Source organism: Loxodonta africana, chromosome 9 (assembly GCF_030014295.1).
Source record: "Loxodonta africana isolate mLoxAfr1 chromosome 9, mLoxAfr1.hap2, whole genome shotgun sequence".
In the NCBI taxonomy this organism is placed as follows: Eukaryota; Metazoa; Chordata; class Mammalia; order Proboscidea; family Elephantidae; genus Loxodonta; species Loxodonta africana.
Genome location: NC_087350.1, coordinates 84,307,886 through 84,324,558, shown reverse-complemented (window position 1 = coordinate 84,324,558; position 16,673 = coordinate 84,307,886). Strand labels below are relative to the sequence as shown.

The following is a 16,673-nucleotide window of genomic DNA, read 5'->3' as shown; positions in this document are numbered from 1 at the left end:
TGATAAAATAAATTTTTCTTGGGAATTTCCCCATTACCCTGACTTAGCAAAATGCACAGGACACACATGCATAACGTGAATCTATTTTATGTATGTCCAAGCAGTAGGGCACATGGGCTCTCATCCTTCCAAATCTTTTGTTATTTCAATATTTCAATGGCTATGAATAGTGTTCTCCTGAGGAATGCAGAGTAAGCTCTGATGAGAAATGTTAAGATTCAAGATGTGCTCTCCCCGTAGGCCATGCAGAAGCCTTCCTTTGGGTCCTCTTAAGGCCTGCGATTTTATGACTAACCAGTGTGCAACTTCAAACTACACTCAGGCTCTTAATGGAATCCAAAGAGACCAAAACCATCACACAAATTGAGGAAATCTCTTACTCAGATTTTGAGGGGGAAGTCAGCCAAACCACCCGAATATATGGAAAAAAAGATGCAATTATTATTTTCAAATACATTCAGGAATCCTGATTGCAAGTATTTGCAAGCAAAGATCCCTGCAGGCATTCTTTAATGAATATCTGTAATCAGGGGTCATCACTTAGGTGTCGGATCAACTGCCCTTTGGTACTCCTCACATTACTGTTTGCACTTTTAATGTGAAGGTTTGAACAGAGATACCCAAGCCAATAAGGTTTGTTGGTAATCAGTGTTTTTACAGAAATGAACTTTTGACTCAGCTACTTTAAGGATAAGTACACTCTAAGTTGACAAAATTTGGGTTTGCTGTCTCTGCTGCGTTCTCTTACCTACCTGCCCCATCCCCTCTAGCCTGCGGGTTCTCTGTAAAGCAAAGACGATGCTGTGGTAAGGAATTAGGTGATCACTTGGGCCCTATCTTGGTTCAAAACCATTCTTTGGAGGAGGAATTAAAAGGGGGTCAGGGTATGAACCTGTATATCTCAAAGAGAAGAAGATACAGAGACAGAGGGAAGGTAGGAGGGCACAGAGTGATTACTGAAGAGTCTAAAAGTGAAGTTTAAGTTCAATTTACCCTCCCTTTAAGACAGCGGGTTTAGGGCCTGAATACCTTTGATCTGGTGAAGGACTTCATAGCACAAGCCTAGATTCATCTCATAGCCCTGACATCCCCCACCAAGGGTGGACAGAAAGAAATGGTGAGAACAAAAAAAGTCTGAAGGAAAGTAGTTGCTGATAGGTGTATCTAAACAAAGGGGCTATTATTCACACAGGCCAACCACACTGTGGTACTCAACCTAAGCCAGAGGTACTCAACACACAGGATACCTGCAACACAGCTTCCCAGAGCTTCAAGTTTACTTAGAGCAGGGAAGGAAAGATTAGGTCACTGAACTGATAGGTGATTTAAATTAAAACAATTTTATGTTAACACAAACATGGAAAAGTTATGGAAGAGAATGCAAACTTTACTTTTAAAAAATAAATAAATAGTTGTATAAGGCCATTTTCCACCTTTGGTGGTACTTGGGATCATGCCCCGCCTACCATATATCCCCATGGGCAGAAGTCCCTTGGCCTCTTCACTAGAGGCACTTTAGTGGGGAAATAAGAGGGGCTCCATGGTTACACAAGAAGCCTGTGCTCTGCTGAGAGATGTAATCACGCTCCTCATAAAGCACCAAGGAACATCTGCTGAGGTGTCCAAGCCCAGGAGGTCACTGGGGAAAAATGATTCTTGATTTGCCTTCCAAGTTGTGTGAGAAAAGAAGAGAAAATACAGCATCTGTTTGGAAACTAAAAACAAGAGCCACCCCAAGCATTATAAATGCATCTCATCTGGATGTGCAGTGATTACAGCGGTTTCTGGGCTCCTCTTTTCTTCTCAAATAACTGACTCTGGGCTTGAAAAGCACCCATTTCTGTGGAGGCATTCTCCCCCAGAGCCACAGAGGTACTCCTGGGCTGGAAGAATCACATTTTCTAGTTGCCAGATAAGAGAAACATCCTTTGTGAGGACTCTGGCTGAACAACTCTTACCTAAATCCAAACTTATCCATGGCTACAGAAATGTGCCGTGGCTGTGAAAAACACCTGTAGGTGTTATGGTCATCCATTGGAATGAGGTCCACGTCGCTAAACACAAAGCAGTTGTAGTCATAATCTTTCAAGGCCTCTTGAAAGCCAATGTTGAGGAGTTTAGCACGATTGAACATGGAGTCTCCATCCTGGTGTAGAAACAAAGGAAGTGATATCAGATGCTGTAAGGCCAAGTATCTTCAAGCAGAATACCCATGTGGATTGGTGACTTGTCGCTAGTCATGGTCATTTGTCCACTCTTGGGCCTCACTTTTCTGCCCTCGTTTTACAAATCAATACTAAGCATCACACCCTTTGACCCAGCAATCCCACTTCTAGGAATTTATCCTACAGTAAGACTTGCACATGTGAGAATGACATGTGAACAGTGCTGCTCACTCACCGTGGGGTGCTCCTCATAGCAAAAGATCATATACAATGATATAAGTATCACTAAAGAACTGGTTAAATAAAGCCTGGTGCACCCACATACAATGGTGTGTTTGAAAGAAAAAAAAAGAGGAAATGATCTTGAAGATAAATTGTTAGGTGTAAAGGGCGTTTAAACACAACGTCATTTGTTATACAATACGTAACTAATTCCAGGAAAGATACCCAGGAAACTGGTGACACTAGTTAGATACCTGGAGGACTTTTCACTTCTACTGTCTTTATATGGTTGACTGTGGTTTGATTGCCACATTGCGTGCCTTCCATGTCTCTGTCAGGCACCGAATTAGGTACCAGAGAGATGTGGCAATCACACTCAATCCCTGCCCTCATAGTGGTCACGGTGTGTGTGTGGGAGAGCAGTGTGATATAAGCTACAATAAAAACAGGGTATACAGGAGAGAAGAGAGACATCTGCTTCAGGGTGCTGGCCACCGGGTCCCGAAGCACCAAGTCTACTAGTGCAGAGATATTTTATATATTTATTTTCAGTTTCCCCCACTAAAATGTAAGCTCAGTGAAGGTTGGAATTTTTACTCACTGCCTTGAACACTACCTGGTACATAATAAGAGCTTAATAAATAGTTGCTGGATGAGTGAATGAATGAATGAGTAGACTGATGGATGAGTTTCAACATATGATGGCAGAAGGCAACCTCTTCTGGGAAGCTCCAACTACAGCAACTCCTCAGGGGTCACTACCATAGGTCTCTGCTCTTACCAAGTCCCATAGCCCCAGGTCAGTGAAGGCAGTAATAGCATCGACACTGCTACCCCTCACACCTGACATTCACAAAACCCTCCCATACACATGCTCTCGCCCTGACTGGAGTCCTCATCTGGTGCTCTTGCCCAACCTCTCTTGGGATCACCAAGATTATGGCCCTCTATTTTGGAGGAAAAAGTGGTCCACAAAGGACTGTAACTGGTTCACAATCTCAAACCTGGGATGCTCAAAGTTCTCCCTCCATGGCCCCGAGAGAAGATTTGGGAACTGGTGCTCCACAAGGCTGCCTGTGTGAGTATAGACTGCATAGACCAGCCTCAGGTGGTTGACTCAGTGAAACAAACCATTTAAAGACAGATAGGTTATCAGGAAGTCAGAAAAAGCAGCCAGGAGAATAATGAATGACTGGTAGATACATCTTACACAAAAGCCCCTTTTCTTCAGCTCATGACAAAGTTTTCTAACCATGAATGGTAAAGGAGAAGGCTGCGCCCACGGGCACACTGTGTTCTTCGGCTACTCCACCCATTATGAGTCAATTTAAAATTTTGCTTTCAGCGAATTCTGTATAAGTCATGAAGCAAAAAGAAGTTCAGAGTGTAGAAACTGCATGTGGGAGCCTTTGAAAACTATGAAGTAGTTGCAATTACTATTATTACAACAACAATGCATTGTTAATATCCACTAGGGGATGATCGTACACCATGCACAGGTTAAGTGTTTCATGTGCATGGCATATAATTTAATCCTCTCAACAATCTTGTAACAACCTTCACCTCAACCCAGTTTACCCCATTCACCCCCAAAATCTTCTACCTTTTAGTGATGGGAAAAAAGGCTACACCAGGTACTGTCCATCTTGTTCCCCAAGTCCCATTACGGCCCTGACAGAGTTAGCTTTCTCTGAACCATTTTTCAAGCACAATTCAGCCCCATTGAACAACTAGTTCCCAACAAGTTAAAAGAGAGGTGTCCCAATAGAGCCTTTTTACACTGTCTAGTAGACTTCCTGAGGGTGGCTGCCCAGCTCATGACAAGTCTCACCATTCTTGGAACACTCGCCAATAACAGGAGCAGGAGGCTCTTGGTGGTCATATGTGTATCTGCTGGCATGGCTGCTTGATCTAAACAGATCCTGACTGAGGTGATCTACACAGTTTCCCTCTCCCAGGAACCGAGAATTTAGAACCGTGAAAGGGCACTTCTGGAGCCAAGTCCCAAGAATGACAGCAGGCTGGAGGAGAAGCCCAAGGAGCAGAGCTTCTACCCTGTGTCTTCGCCTCCCTCCCCTGGGATTACAGGAAAAAGTCCAGTCTTTTTAGCTAATTTTCCAGCCTTCTTTGAGTGACACGTTGTAGTACCTTGGCTACTTATCTTTCTTGATGAACAGGAACAGAGCCTGGCATGTCTACCAGTGCCCACTATTAACAGGAGGTGCTCCTCCTCTACAGGGGATGGGGAAGACACCCAGCCCTCATTCCTGCCCCTCCTCATGGAGCACATGCACCTTGTGCATCTGCCACTTCACGCACTCAAGTAAACATTATCAAGCACCTACTGTCAGGCCAAGCCAAGTGCACAACTGTGACAGACACATGCATTTCTACCCCTGGAGGGCTGGCTTCCTCACTTATTAGCTATGTGACTTTGGGCAAATGATATTTCTAGACCTCAATTTCCTCATCTGTGCCATGGGCATGACAATAGGTAGGTTGTGAGGATTAAATGAGATAATTCATGAAAGCTCTCAGCACACTGGCAACAAATGTCAGTTGCTATCATCATTACAGAAATAGGTTTCCCCATCCATCTCGAACAGTCAGACTTTTCAGAACATCTCTTGGACTATCGGATGCAATAGGATCCTCTTAAAAGGCATTTGTGTGAGGGTGGAGTAGGGTAGGGGACACGGGTGGGTTTGCCAACAAAGGCCACTCCACGGATCTGGAAAACAGGCTCTGAGAAATGGAGCAGGTGAATATACAGTGATTGGGCCAAATGATCTGACCAAGGGGATCATAAAAGCTTAGGTCTGCAATGTAGGTGTTGCCAACTAGAAGACGGGCACCTACTAGAATATCACCAAGCCCTACAAATGGCTTCCCATGACAGCTGCAGTTATTAGCCCCTCATTCAGCTCCTATCCTCAGCTCCCTGTCCAAGAATCATGGACTGAATGGGAAGGAAAAGAGCCTCCATACTTAAGGAAGAGGAGATCCAAGGCTAAAATAAAAAAGTGGCTCTAGGCTCTCAACAGTTCCAAGCGTGGGATGCAGACATTCACAATGACCCATCAGAATGACACCCTCTGGTCTTCGATGATAGGCATGACCCACAGATGCTTTTAAGAGCTAAAATCAACACTTGTGGACATGAAGCCAAAAAAGCCAGTGAATGAAGAGGCTCTGCATCCAACTCCGACTTTATCACTCAGGGATCCAACCCGGAGATTCCGTCTTCTCTCATGTTTGTGGCCTTCCCAATCAGCTTCAGGACTCCTCCCAAATCCTGCTCTTCTGATGGTGGGAGAATTCCAAAAGAGGATTATGGCTCAAGTGAGTTGGCCTGTGGCTCACACTCTGAGAGTCTCTATCACAGCAGAAGAAAGTCAGACAGGAGTTTAAAGACCTGTGAAATGTACATGGCTTGGAAAGTCACAGCTCAGTAAAGGGAGCCAGCATGCCGTGAGCAGGTGTTCCTCTGAAGACCTAGCTTTTTAAATTCCTTCTAGAGCAACTGGAAGGAATAAGTATAACTCTTGTTGACCAACATAAGATGAAGCCCACACTTTAAAAGCTACGTCTTCAGAAAAACACCTGCTCGCAGCATGCTGGCTTCCTTTACCAAGCTGTGACTTTCCAAGCTATGTACATTTCACAGGGCTCTAAAGGCAACTGGGAAACCCTGGTGGCGTAGTGGTTAAGAGCTATGGCTGCTAACCAAAATGTTCGTAGTTCGAATCCACCAGGCACTCCCTGGAAACCCTCTGGGGCAGTTCTACTCTGTTTTGTGGGGTCGCTATGAGTCGGAATTGACTCGATGGCAACACATTTGGTTTTTGGCTCCTCATAACAGAGGGACAGGACAGGAAGAAGAAAGGGTAAAAAGTATACAAAATCCCCAAATGACAGCAGAAGAAGCTGCAGGAGGGAGACCAAAGAGAGCAGGCAGAAGGCAAGAGTCAGACCAGACACAGACCCTGGAGGTGACAGGGGGAAAGGCTCAGAACAGAGAAGGTGCTCCACACGGTGAGGAGGTCTGCTCCAGTCTTACTACGTGCTTACGCCAAGGCCCAGGTGAGAGGAGCCAGTGCTGGAGACGGATCCAGGAGCCTGGAATTTGACAGGCCTCAGTACTGTCTGAGCTGGCATCTGGCTCCTTGAACTGAAGCTTCAAAGCCCGGAAGTATGGCATTCCCACACTTGGATGGGGCCGCCATCCCATTGACCAAACCTCACAGAAAAGTCTGAAAGCCTTTTTGACTGGGCATCTGTTCCTGACAGTGGGTGTATCAGTCAGTTAAGCAGAGCCAGACACTTCCGGAGAGGACAGGAGTCTGGGTTGGTCAAGCATGCTGGCCTGGAGTAGAGTAAGCAGACTAGGTAGGAGGCCTGGCACAGGCCTGCAGGGCAAGCTCCTCAGAGGAAAGGAAAGAAGACACTTCACACAGCACACCCAGTGCCCTTCAGGCAGATTTGGGTGGCAGGAAAGGATGCCTAAAGAAGCAGCAGATGGCTCTCCAGGGATGTTGAAACCTTTTTTTGAGAACTTTCATTTACAATAAAGATAAGAGAAAACCCAACCCACCCGCTGCCATCCAACAAGGACCACATATTGTATAGTTGTATTTACATGAACTGTCCAGAACTGGCAAATCTAGAGACAGAAAGTAGATTAGTAGCTGTTAGGGCTAGGGTAAGAAAGCCATGGTGGCACAATGGTTAAAGCACCCTGCTGTGAACCAAAAGTTGATGGTTTGAACCCACCAGCAGCTGCATAAGAGAAAAGGCCTGGGGATCCGCTCCTGTAGATTCCAGCCTAGAAAACCCCTTGGGGGCAGTTCTACTCTGTCATATAGGGTCACTGTGAGTCAGAATTGACAGGATGGCATACTACAAGAAGGCTGGGGTAGGAGAGGATAGGGGAGTTGGGAGGTGATGGGGGTTTCTTTTTGGGGTAATAAAAATATTCTAAAATTGATTGTGGTGATGAATGTGCCACTCTGAATACACTACCCACTGAACTGTATACTTTAAATAGGTGGATTGTATGGTATGTGAATTATATCACAATAAAGCTGTTTTTTCAAAAACTCAGCTCTAAAGAAAGGAGAGACTCAGTGGCTCCCACTCTCCCCTCTCTCATATATTCATTCTTTCCAGCAAACATTGACTGAATGTGTACTGCACGCTTAGCAATAGGGACACAGAAAAGAAAAAGACACAGGCCCTGCTTTTGAGGAGTTCCCAGTTAAACGGCAATTGTAATGAGATTTTAAGGAAAAGAGAGCAGGGTATCTTCAAAGGAACTGGGAGAAATTCAGAAAGCAAGAAGTCTTTATGAGATGTGAAGGTGGGGGGTGGGGTGTGGATTGGGGAGCCTTTGAAGGTTTTAAACAAAGACTGCGTTTTGCATGTAAAGGAGGGATTTGTGTCCCACCTACCCCCAACTGACAAGGCAGGAAAACCAATTAGGAGGCTCTTGTATGATTCATGAGACCCAGGAGGCCAGGCATTAATGGTGGGCAAGTAGAGAATGCCTCCCCAAGGGCTCCACTTCCCCATTTCATGCCTCAACTGCTCTCTGGGATGTGAATCCCACTTGCACATGGTACCATGGTCTGCTTCAATCCCCAGCCAAATCCTTACTGTGGCTAAGGCAAGAATGACCTTCCTCTCAATGTAACAAGGGACTGATGATCAACTATAGAAAGCCACAGCCCCCTGGCCCAAGTCCTAACAGTCTCTAGAAGATCTGTTCCATCAAACCACTCTGCCTCCCCTGGATGCCAGGCCACTGTGTGTATACAGCAGCCATGAATATTTCCAGACTATTGCAGTCTGGGGACTGACCACATCTGGCCTCTCCTCTACTAAAAGACACAGAAGCGACAAGGTTGGAAACATCAGCCCAAAGTTAAAAGCCTGAAAGAAATTTCTGTGTGAGAGAGATACTGTCGCTCCTGAACACATTCCCTGGCCCGTCACAAAACACCTCTCCCCTGTGCTTGCAGATATTCCCTGGCTCTTAGCACCACAGATTCAGGTGCAGGTCTGCAGCAGTGGTAATGTTTGCTGAATTGCCGCCTGAGTGGGTAGAGGTCAGGAGCAGAGGAAGCTCTGGCTCGAGTGGGACTGGCCTAAGTGTGGAGCTTGGGTTGGTAGACAGGGTGGGCAGTGATCCTCAGAGAATTCTGGGAGGGCCTGGGATTATAAAAATGTTGAGTTTTGGCTGCTAACCGAAAGATCGGTGGTTTGAATCCACCAGTGCTCTACGGGCGAAAGACGTGGCAGTCTGCTTCTGTAAAGATTTACAGCCTTGGAAACTTTGTGGGGCAGTTCTACTCTGTCCTCTAGGGTCGCTAAGAATGGGAATTGACGCGACAGCAATGGGTTTGGTTTGATTGTAATAGCATGGTTATATGCTCAGCTACTAACTGAAAGCCTGGCAGTTGGAACACACCCAGAGGTGCCTTGGAAGAAAGGCCTAGTGGTCTGCTTCTCAAAGGTCACAGTCCTGAAAACCCTATGGAACAGTTCTACTCTGCAGCACATGGGGTCACCATGAGTCGGAATTGGCTTGACAGCAACTGGTAATAGTAACCCATGAGTTAACAGCAGTGGCACCTCTAGTTTTTAACCGTAATAATATGGTAGCCCTGAGCTTGGTCAGTGCCCTCAACAAAACTTGGATCTAAGACTTAAGCTGTCCACCAGGACCAACCAGAGGGTATAGTCCTCTGCCTTCCAAAGTAATCACTCACAAGAATGAGTATATCCTTGGGCCCCTGCCAGACTGTAACAGAGGTCAGAACACAGTTTGCAGTCCATAAGACTGCCTTCAGGGAGAACAGAGTTAACATGACAGCCCAGCAGGAATTCTGGTGCAGTGAGCACAGAGGAGAGATTTAAAACCCCAGCTACAGGAGCCATAGCAGGATGTCTGCCTCTGTGCCCGGACCTGGTAGCTTTCCTCGTCACTGAGACTTGGCATTCTGCAGAGCATTAAGAGGGTGGCACTAAGTACTTTCAGCATGTTTAAGATCCAAATCAGAGAAAAACATCTTAGAAAATAAAGACTTATCTTTCAGAAAGCAATTTGGCTGTTTGTATTAAGAACCATAAAAATATTTAGACCGTTTCTGAACCCATTCTCCCATATCTAAAAATCTAGCCTGGGGAAATGATCCTAAATGAGGTACATGCAAACAAAGAATAAGCTTCTGACGCAAAGATGTTCATTATGGCATTATTTATACTACTGAAAGGTGGAGATTATCTAAATGCCCCCTAATAGAGGAATGGTTAAGTTAATTATGGTGCAACTATGTAATCAATTACTATGAAGGAATGAGAAGCGATGATTATGAAGACCATGAAATAACATGGGAAGATGCTGATGATATAGAATTAAAGAAAAGAGCAGGACACAAAAGTATATATACAAACAGTATGAGCTCAACAGTGGTTTAATTCTAAGAAGGCAAGGTACCTAGGCCTCTGCACAAAGGGCTGGTTCCGTTGTCCTCAGCATTTCCAAGCGAGCCCACAAAGGCCCTGGTCTTGCCTGGGAGACTCCAGGGCCTGAGAATGGCACATTTGCATGATTATTTGCACAGTTTCGCCCGACCAGCAGGGCCTCGGCTCTGGGCCTGCTTTGGGTGTGTGTGAACATTACCAGGGTGGCAGCAGTGGCGGCGGCAGCAGCAGCGGTGGCAGCAGTAGTTAGGTCGACACTCCTCTCTCTCGCTCATTCTTTATAGGAGGCAGAAGATACAGAAGAGAAGGGAAGTGGAGAGTAAGAAGCAGATCACAGAGAGGAACTCCTCCTTCAGCTTGCTTTGCTACAAACAGGATTAACAAGTAAAGGCAAAGGGCCCCCACTGGAAGGAAAAAAAGAAGAAAAAAATAGAGAGAAGGATGGATGCGAGGGAGAAAGGTAAGGAAGAGAGAGGCACACGTCAAGGCTGCAAAAAAGGGGCCCGTTCTGACCACGCTTGTTCCAGGCAATGGCAAACCCCCAATAAGCTGTCATTCTCTGTCACGGAGTCAAGGGTGAACAGAGAAAATGGCATTTTCTAGAGCAACGTTCAGGGAGGCAGTTTATCAGCTCTGTGAGTACCTGTAAGTGCTTCCACACCTTCCCCAGGAGAACGGAGAGAGGCAGCAACAGAGAGGGGAAGATGTGCGGCATTCAGTGGTGGGACATGGAACTCCCCCCCAAGCCTTCCCCTGACCCCCAGCCTGGCCCACATATTCTGAAAGGAAGGGGTGCCGCCAGACAGCATACATTAATCTGGGTGCTGACAGCTCAGGGAGAAAATGGAATGGGGGATGGTAAACAGAGGTGATCAAGATCGACACCAAAGCAGTGGGGGCTACAGGCTGAGGCAGCTGTCCTCAGTAACGGGTGGACCCACGAGTCTGACAGGCCCCAGCTGAACTTGGCCTCATGTAAGAACCAGCTGCTTGGCCCAGTGAAAGAGATAAGCTGCTGGGGTGGGGTGAGAGGTCGCTTCACTCACTGAGGTACAGACAACTGTCTCCACACATGGTCTTAGGGCAAGCAGCCTGGAACTGCCTCACACTGTTACCCTAAATCAGGGCACAAATGAAAAGGAAGAGGGAGAAAAACTCCAAGCCAAAGACTCCTCAGGGCAGTGAGCTGGGTCTTCCCCCTGCTTCCCTCACAGCCTTTCATGCCAGGATTCACCTGTTAGCATGACAATTGGGAGAGCCTCTCAGAGGGTTCTGAGGCTGTTACTCAAAAGCTGTTATCCCCTCTGTGACCTAGCAGGACTCACAGCATTTGCAAGTATGTTTTTTTTTATGGAGCTTTTTTTTTTTTTTTATGGAGCTGGTCCCCATTGAGGGGAATCAAGTGTTCTGGAAATAAACATGGCAAGGCGAGGCGTTCATTAGGCCTTAGCTGACCTCTGTCCAAATCCCAGCTCTGCCACCAGCCGTCACGTGACCCTGCGCAAGCTGCTTACCTTTGTGATCCTTCCCACCCTTGGCAGGAACAGTAAGAATACCCATTTGCCTCTCTGGGGGAGTCATGAAGGTCAAAATCTAAAGGGAGCCCATAAAAGATGTTGAGTCCCACAAGACCATCAAGGAGCTTTATGGCCATTAACAACCATAGGGCTAAAGTAGGTTTTCTGTGTTCTTCCTGAAAAGGGACTGTGTCACAGCCTGTGCTCTGGTCAGCGATGGACAGGAAGCTCTGGGGAAAAGCCAGGGAAGGGGCTGTGCACACATGACCAGGCCTGACTGGGAAAGGAGGCTTCACTTCCAAGACGCACAGACCTGGCCAGAGAACCAAGGAGCAAGGAGTCCTGTGAGTGGGTGTAAATAAATGGGCAGAAGTCTCAGCAAGATGCTCTGTGCTTCACGTCCTGGCTGAATGCATGCCCACCTGTGCAAGGAGGGAGGTGCGTGGTCTGGGAGACAGAAGACAGACCCAAGGGACTCAGAGTCCAGGGCCGGTGCGGCTCACAGGTAATCGTCCCACACTAGAAAGCCTAAGTGGCCTGGAAGCAGCAGGAAGGGAGGAGTAGACTCCGCTCAAGGGGGCTGCACAGGGCTAATGAGTTTTTTTTTGGAGGGGTGGGGGAGGGGCACAATGATGGCCAGAAAGAGAAAACAACTAGGGGAGGGAAAGAAAGCCATGCCAGGCAGAGAAAACAGCAAAGCAGAGGCACAGGGAAGGGAGAACAGAAGTGGGTCTGGGTAGTGAGCCTGAGTGGGCCAGTGTGAGGTGAGTCTGGGTGGCCCAGTGTGGCTGTGGCATGACAGGTGTAAAGGGAGGCTGAGGAAGGAGGAAATGGCTGGGCTGCAGAGTCTCAGATGACAAGCTCAGGGCTTAAGGCCTTTCAGACCCTTGCCTGTACATTGGGAATATAGCACATACGTGAGGGTTTAGAAAGAGGAAGTGGCACGCTCTGATCTCAGACAGATGACTGAGATGAGAGGAGCCAGAAGAATGAGGAGGCCAGCCCTGGGTACCAGTTATTCTGGGGCAAAAGGTTATTACAAACCCACCCAACCACCTAGCTAGCATTCCTCACCTTTCCTGTGCTTTTTACAACAACTAATCCTACAAACATCCTGCATTTCTTTATTTAGAGCTAATGCTGCCAGGTGGCAACCTGCCTTCCACTTTGCCTTGGGTGGTTTTACAGTCTCCATTTCTGATAGGCATGAGGAAGTGCAGTGCGCACCCCCCCCACCCCCCGCCCCGTTTGCAATGACATATTGATATCCGCCTCCACATGGAGGGCTGGATGCTGGACCTCAGGGAGGTCGTCTGTGCCTCAGAGCAGCCCCCTAGGCTCCAAGAGGCTGGACTTGCTGGGATCCTAATAGGGTCATTAAACACTGGTGGGCTAGGGCAGGAGGAGGGACAGAGAGACCAGGGGACAAACAGCAACACTGGTTCTTCTCCATCTCAATTGGTAAAGCCCCCCACGCCCCCCACCCCCCACACACACTTATTGTGAGATGTAAGTTGTTATGGTGACCCAAAAGGGAACGGTTAATAGTTTAATATGGACAAGAGTATGAGCCACAAAAACTTGGAAAGCTCATCCCTTAGTATGGAGCTTTAGACACAACCCAACTCTAAAGAAGCTGGAAAGGCACAACATGGTCTCCAAATCCCCTGAGATTCTGTCCGTCAACTGGAGGGCCTCTGCTTTACACCACTACCCATTATCCTCTGACCCCATGGAGACCGCAATGAATGGGAAGGAGAGTCCCGATAGTGGTACTGAGCAGGGGTGTAGCAGGAGGCAGGGTGAGCAGTAAAGGGTTTATCACATAGCACCAGGCAGAGGAAACAGGCAGGAAGAGTGGGTGGAGAGGAAAGACAAATGATAACAGTAACAAGCTAACATTTACTGAGGCTGCACTCTGAGCCAGACACTTCACAGCCCTGTGAGGTAGGTGCTAAAACCTGCCCCATCCCGCCAATTCAGTAACCAAGGTCACTGCCTAAGGTCACTGAACTGTGAAGTGGCAGAGCTGGGAACTCGCCCAGGCACTGGAGCTCTGAGCTCACTCCCTGCCCTGGGTACCTTCCTGAGAAACACTGAGGGAGGGGCTAAACGGCCTTGAGGAGAGTTACTGTGACAGTGAGGGGGCACTAAACTTGGAGACAGGGGTTGGGGTTTCAGCAGTCCTGTTGTTACTTATGTGACTTCCTACCAGTCATTTCCCCTCCCTGAGCCTCAGTTTTCTCACCTGTGAAATGGAGCAGAGGTTTTCACACTGCAACCTCAGGCATCCCAGCAAATCCTAGCAAAGACTGAAGGGGAAGCTAAGGAAGTAGAGTTGGGGACATGGCACACTTCAAGTAGAACAGCACCACTGTGATCCCTGTGAAGGGGGCGGGGGGTGTTGTATAGCATTCCACGGGGCAGGAGGTTCCGCTTTTATAGAACAGTTTGGGAACCACTGGACCAACTGGACCAGACATCTCAGGAGCCCTTCCCATTTTAAGTATCCTTTCTCTCTAATCTTATGTGGGGGAGAGGGAGTAGAGAGTGAAGATTCAAAATGACAGTGGGGTTTCTGGCCTTGGGATGGCAAGACCAGGAAGATGTTGAGGGGCTCTAATGAAGCCCAGTGTTGTTGGGTGCTGTGGAGTTGATTCCAACTCCTAGCAACCCCGTGTGGCAGAGTAGAACTGCCCTATAGGGTTTTCTTAGCTATAAACTTTATGGGAGTAGATCATCGGGTGTTTTTCCAGCGAAGCCACTGGGTGGGTTCGAACTGCCAACCTTCTGGTTAACGGCAGAGTACTTAACCATGGCACCACCAGGCCTCCCTCTAATGAAGCCTAACAGCCCATAATGTGGATACGCTCAACAACGGTTCCCAAAGGTCAAAGCCATATGCTATAAAATCCCTTTCTTCCTCTCCTAGAATAGGACCATAAGACAGAACATAGGAAGTTTCTAACTGCAGATGGGGCATGCTCCAAATGTTTCTTCCTCCTCTTCCTTTTCAAGCCTTAGGTTTCCTATTTCTACTTTATTATGTGCTCTTTATAGGCACCATACAGCTAGTATTCTTCACTGGGAAGAGGTGTGGCATACTTCTTCCTTCTTGGCTTGGGTTATCTGGAAACTCAGGCTATATTTTCCCAAAGAAATAATTAGGGTGGAGGTAGGCCAGAAAAGATAAGTTTGGGGAGTGGGAGAAAAAAGGGAAAAGATTCTCCTAAGGTGGACAGTTAACCCTTGGTAGAGAAGGAAAAGATGAAGGGGAAAAAAGACATGTATGGGAAAAAAAGATGATACTAACGAGATTAGGGGAAAAAAACACATGTAAAAACTAAAAATATTTCTGACACTATATTAACTAACAAAAGGAGCCCTGGTGGAGCAACGGTTAAGCGCTCAGCTGCTAACTGAAAGGCTGGCAGTTCTAACACGCCCAGCAGCTCCACGGGAGAAACACCTGGAGATCTGCTCCCACAAAGATTACAGTCTAAGAAACTCTATGGGGCAGTTCTATGTGTCCTACAGGGTTGCTATGAGTCAGAACCGACCTGACGGCAAACAACAACAACAATATATTAACTAAACTGCAAGTGGGAAAAGACAGAGAAGAGGGAGAGAGAATGAGGATTCTCTGTAACCTGGGAAAGTAATGAGGTGGTAAGGAGAAGGCGTTAATTTAGGTCTGCTTTACCCAAAGTGTGATTCACAGAACACTCATCACTGGAGATGATTCTTGGAAAACATTTCTCTGGTCAGACAAGCTCGGGAAACACCGCTACGTGGGCTTCTAAATCCTGCCACAATCCACATGTGCTCGTTGGCACTGGCAAGTGTTCCTTGAGGATAGGGCTTTTCTTAAACAAATACTTCTTAGCTTGATCCAAAATGACCCACAGCTGTCTGGCTGAGTACTTCTCCTGGAGGGTCACAATGTAGACTAGTGTACTGAAGGCTCTGCAGGAACAAGACCTGCTTCTCATTGTTTAAGCTGGTGTTGCTCACATTTATCAGGCTCAGTTCTCTATTTGGAAAGCACTCTTTGGGAGAAATGCCAAGTTAGGCACAGCCCAGCATTAGCCATCACAGCAGGGGCACTGGTCCCAGCCAGCTGGGTTAGCTGTTCTGCCAGCTTGGATTGGGGAGGCGCTGGTATAGGACAATCTGTTGTTTGAAACCTGGCGAGTATCTATATAAATTGTGTCACAGGAAGTTGATAGCTAGATTTCACTGGTCCAATATTTGTTTGAACTTTATAATTGAACAGGAAAGTTTCGCATTCACCTAAAAAACAGCATGTCTATACATGAAGGCCCTGGGTGGTACAAACGGTTAACACACTTGCTGCTAACCGAAAGGTTGGCAGTTTGAGTCTACTCAGAGAAGGGTTTGACAACCTACTTCCGAAAAATCAGACACTGAAAATTCTATGGAGCCTAGTTCTACTGACATACCTGGGGTCACCATAAGCTGGAATGGACTTGATGGCAACTGGCTACTGGTTATATATCATCCAGACCACGGCTGTCTATCTCCTGCTCAGAGATTTGTGGGAGACCATAAAATGCCTTGCTAAGTAAGATCTGACAACACTATGTTGGGTTATCACTCATCTACTGGTATAAGAACTGTTAGAAAAAGAAACGAAGGCAGCTGGCATGCCTTGTTCTTAGTAATCCCTGCTGGCTCCAGGTGATGGTACTTCCTTTCTTCAGGTGCTCACTGCCACTGCTTTAATAACAAGCTCCTGAATCTTGCCATGATCAACATGTGCTCACTGGCATTAGACAAAAGTTCCTGATGACAGGGCTTTTCTGAAATGAACAGTTGTTGGCTTGAAGTGGCCTGCATTTTGCAAAATTCTTCCAAGATGACCCACAACTGCCTGGCTGTCTTGCCTACAGTTTTCTCAAGGCTCTAGTCTGTACCTCACTTAGCCGAAGGACTCAACCTCAGCCTCAAGGGATTTGCCTTCCATCTGCTCTCCTAACTTGAGCTTTGGCTCTTTTGTAACAGGATTTGTTCTGCTCTACCCTGCCTGACAGGCTTAGTTCGGGTGCCTGGTCCCACAGCCTCTGCTGCTTTTCTACCCCAATGATCATCTTGATCTCCAGGAATAAGCAATGTTCCTTTCTGCCTTGAAGTTTTGTTCACTGGCCCCAGCTGAGATGCCCATCTCTCCCCTCAGCCTTTAGAACCTTGTTTATATCCTGGTTCTTTTAGGTCATTGAGCTCCCCTTCTCTTGAGTCTCCAAAGCATTTGGTAGCCAACATC

The 16,673-nt window shown here is 47.1% G+C and overlaps 1 protein-coding gene across 1 annotated transcript in view; it reads right to left on the bottom strand.

The window, feature by feature from the left end:
- Positions 1–16,673, bottom strand: part of B4GALT1 (beta-1,4-galactosyltransferase 1) — a 58,677-nt gene that overhangs the window by 7,124 nt on the left and 34,880 nt on the right. Inside the window, exon 3 of the mRNA XM_003407315.4 lies at positions 1,959–2,146. Within this exon, the coding sequence (XP_003407363.2) occupies positions 1,959–2,146 (188 nt within the window). The remainder of the gene's footprint in view (positions 1–1,958; positions 2,147–16,673) is intronic.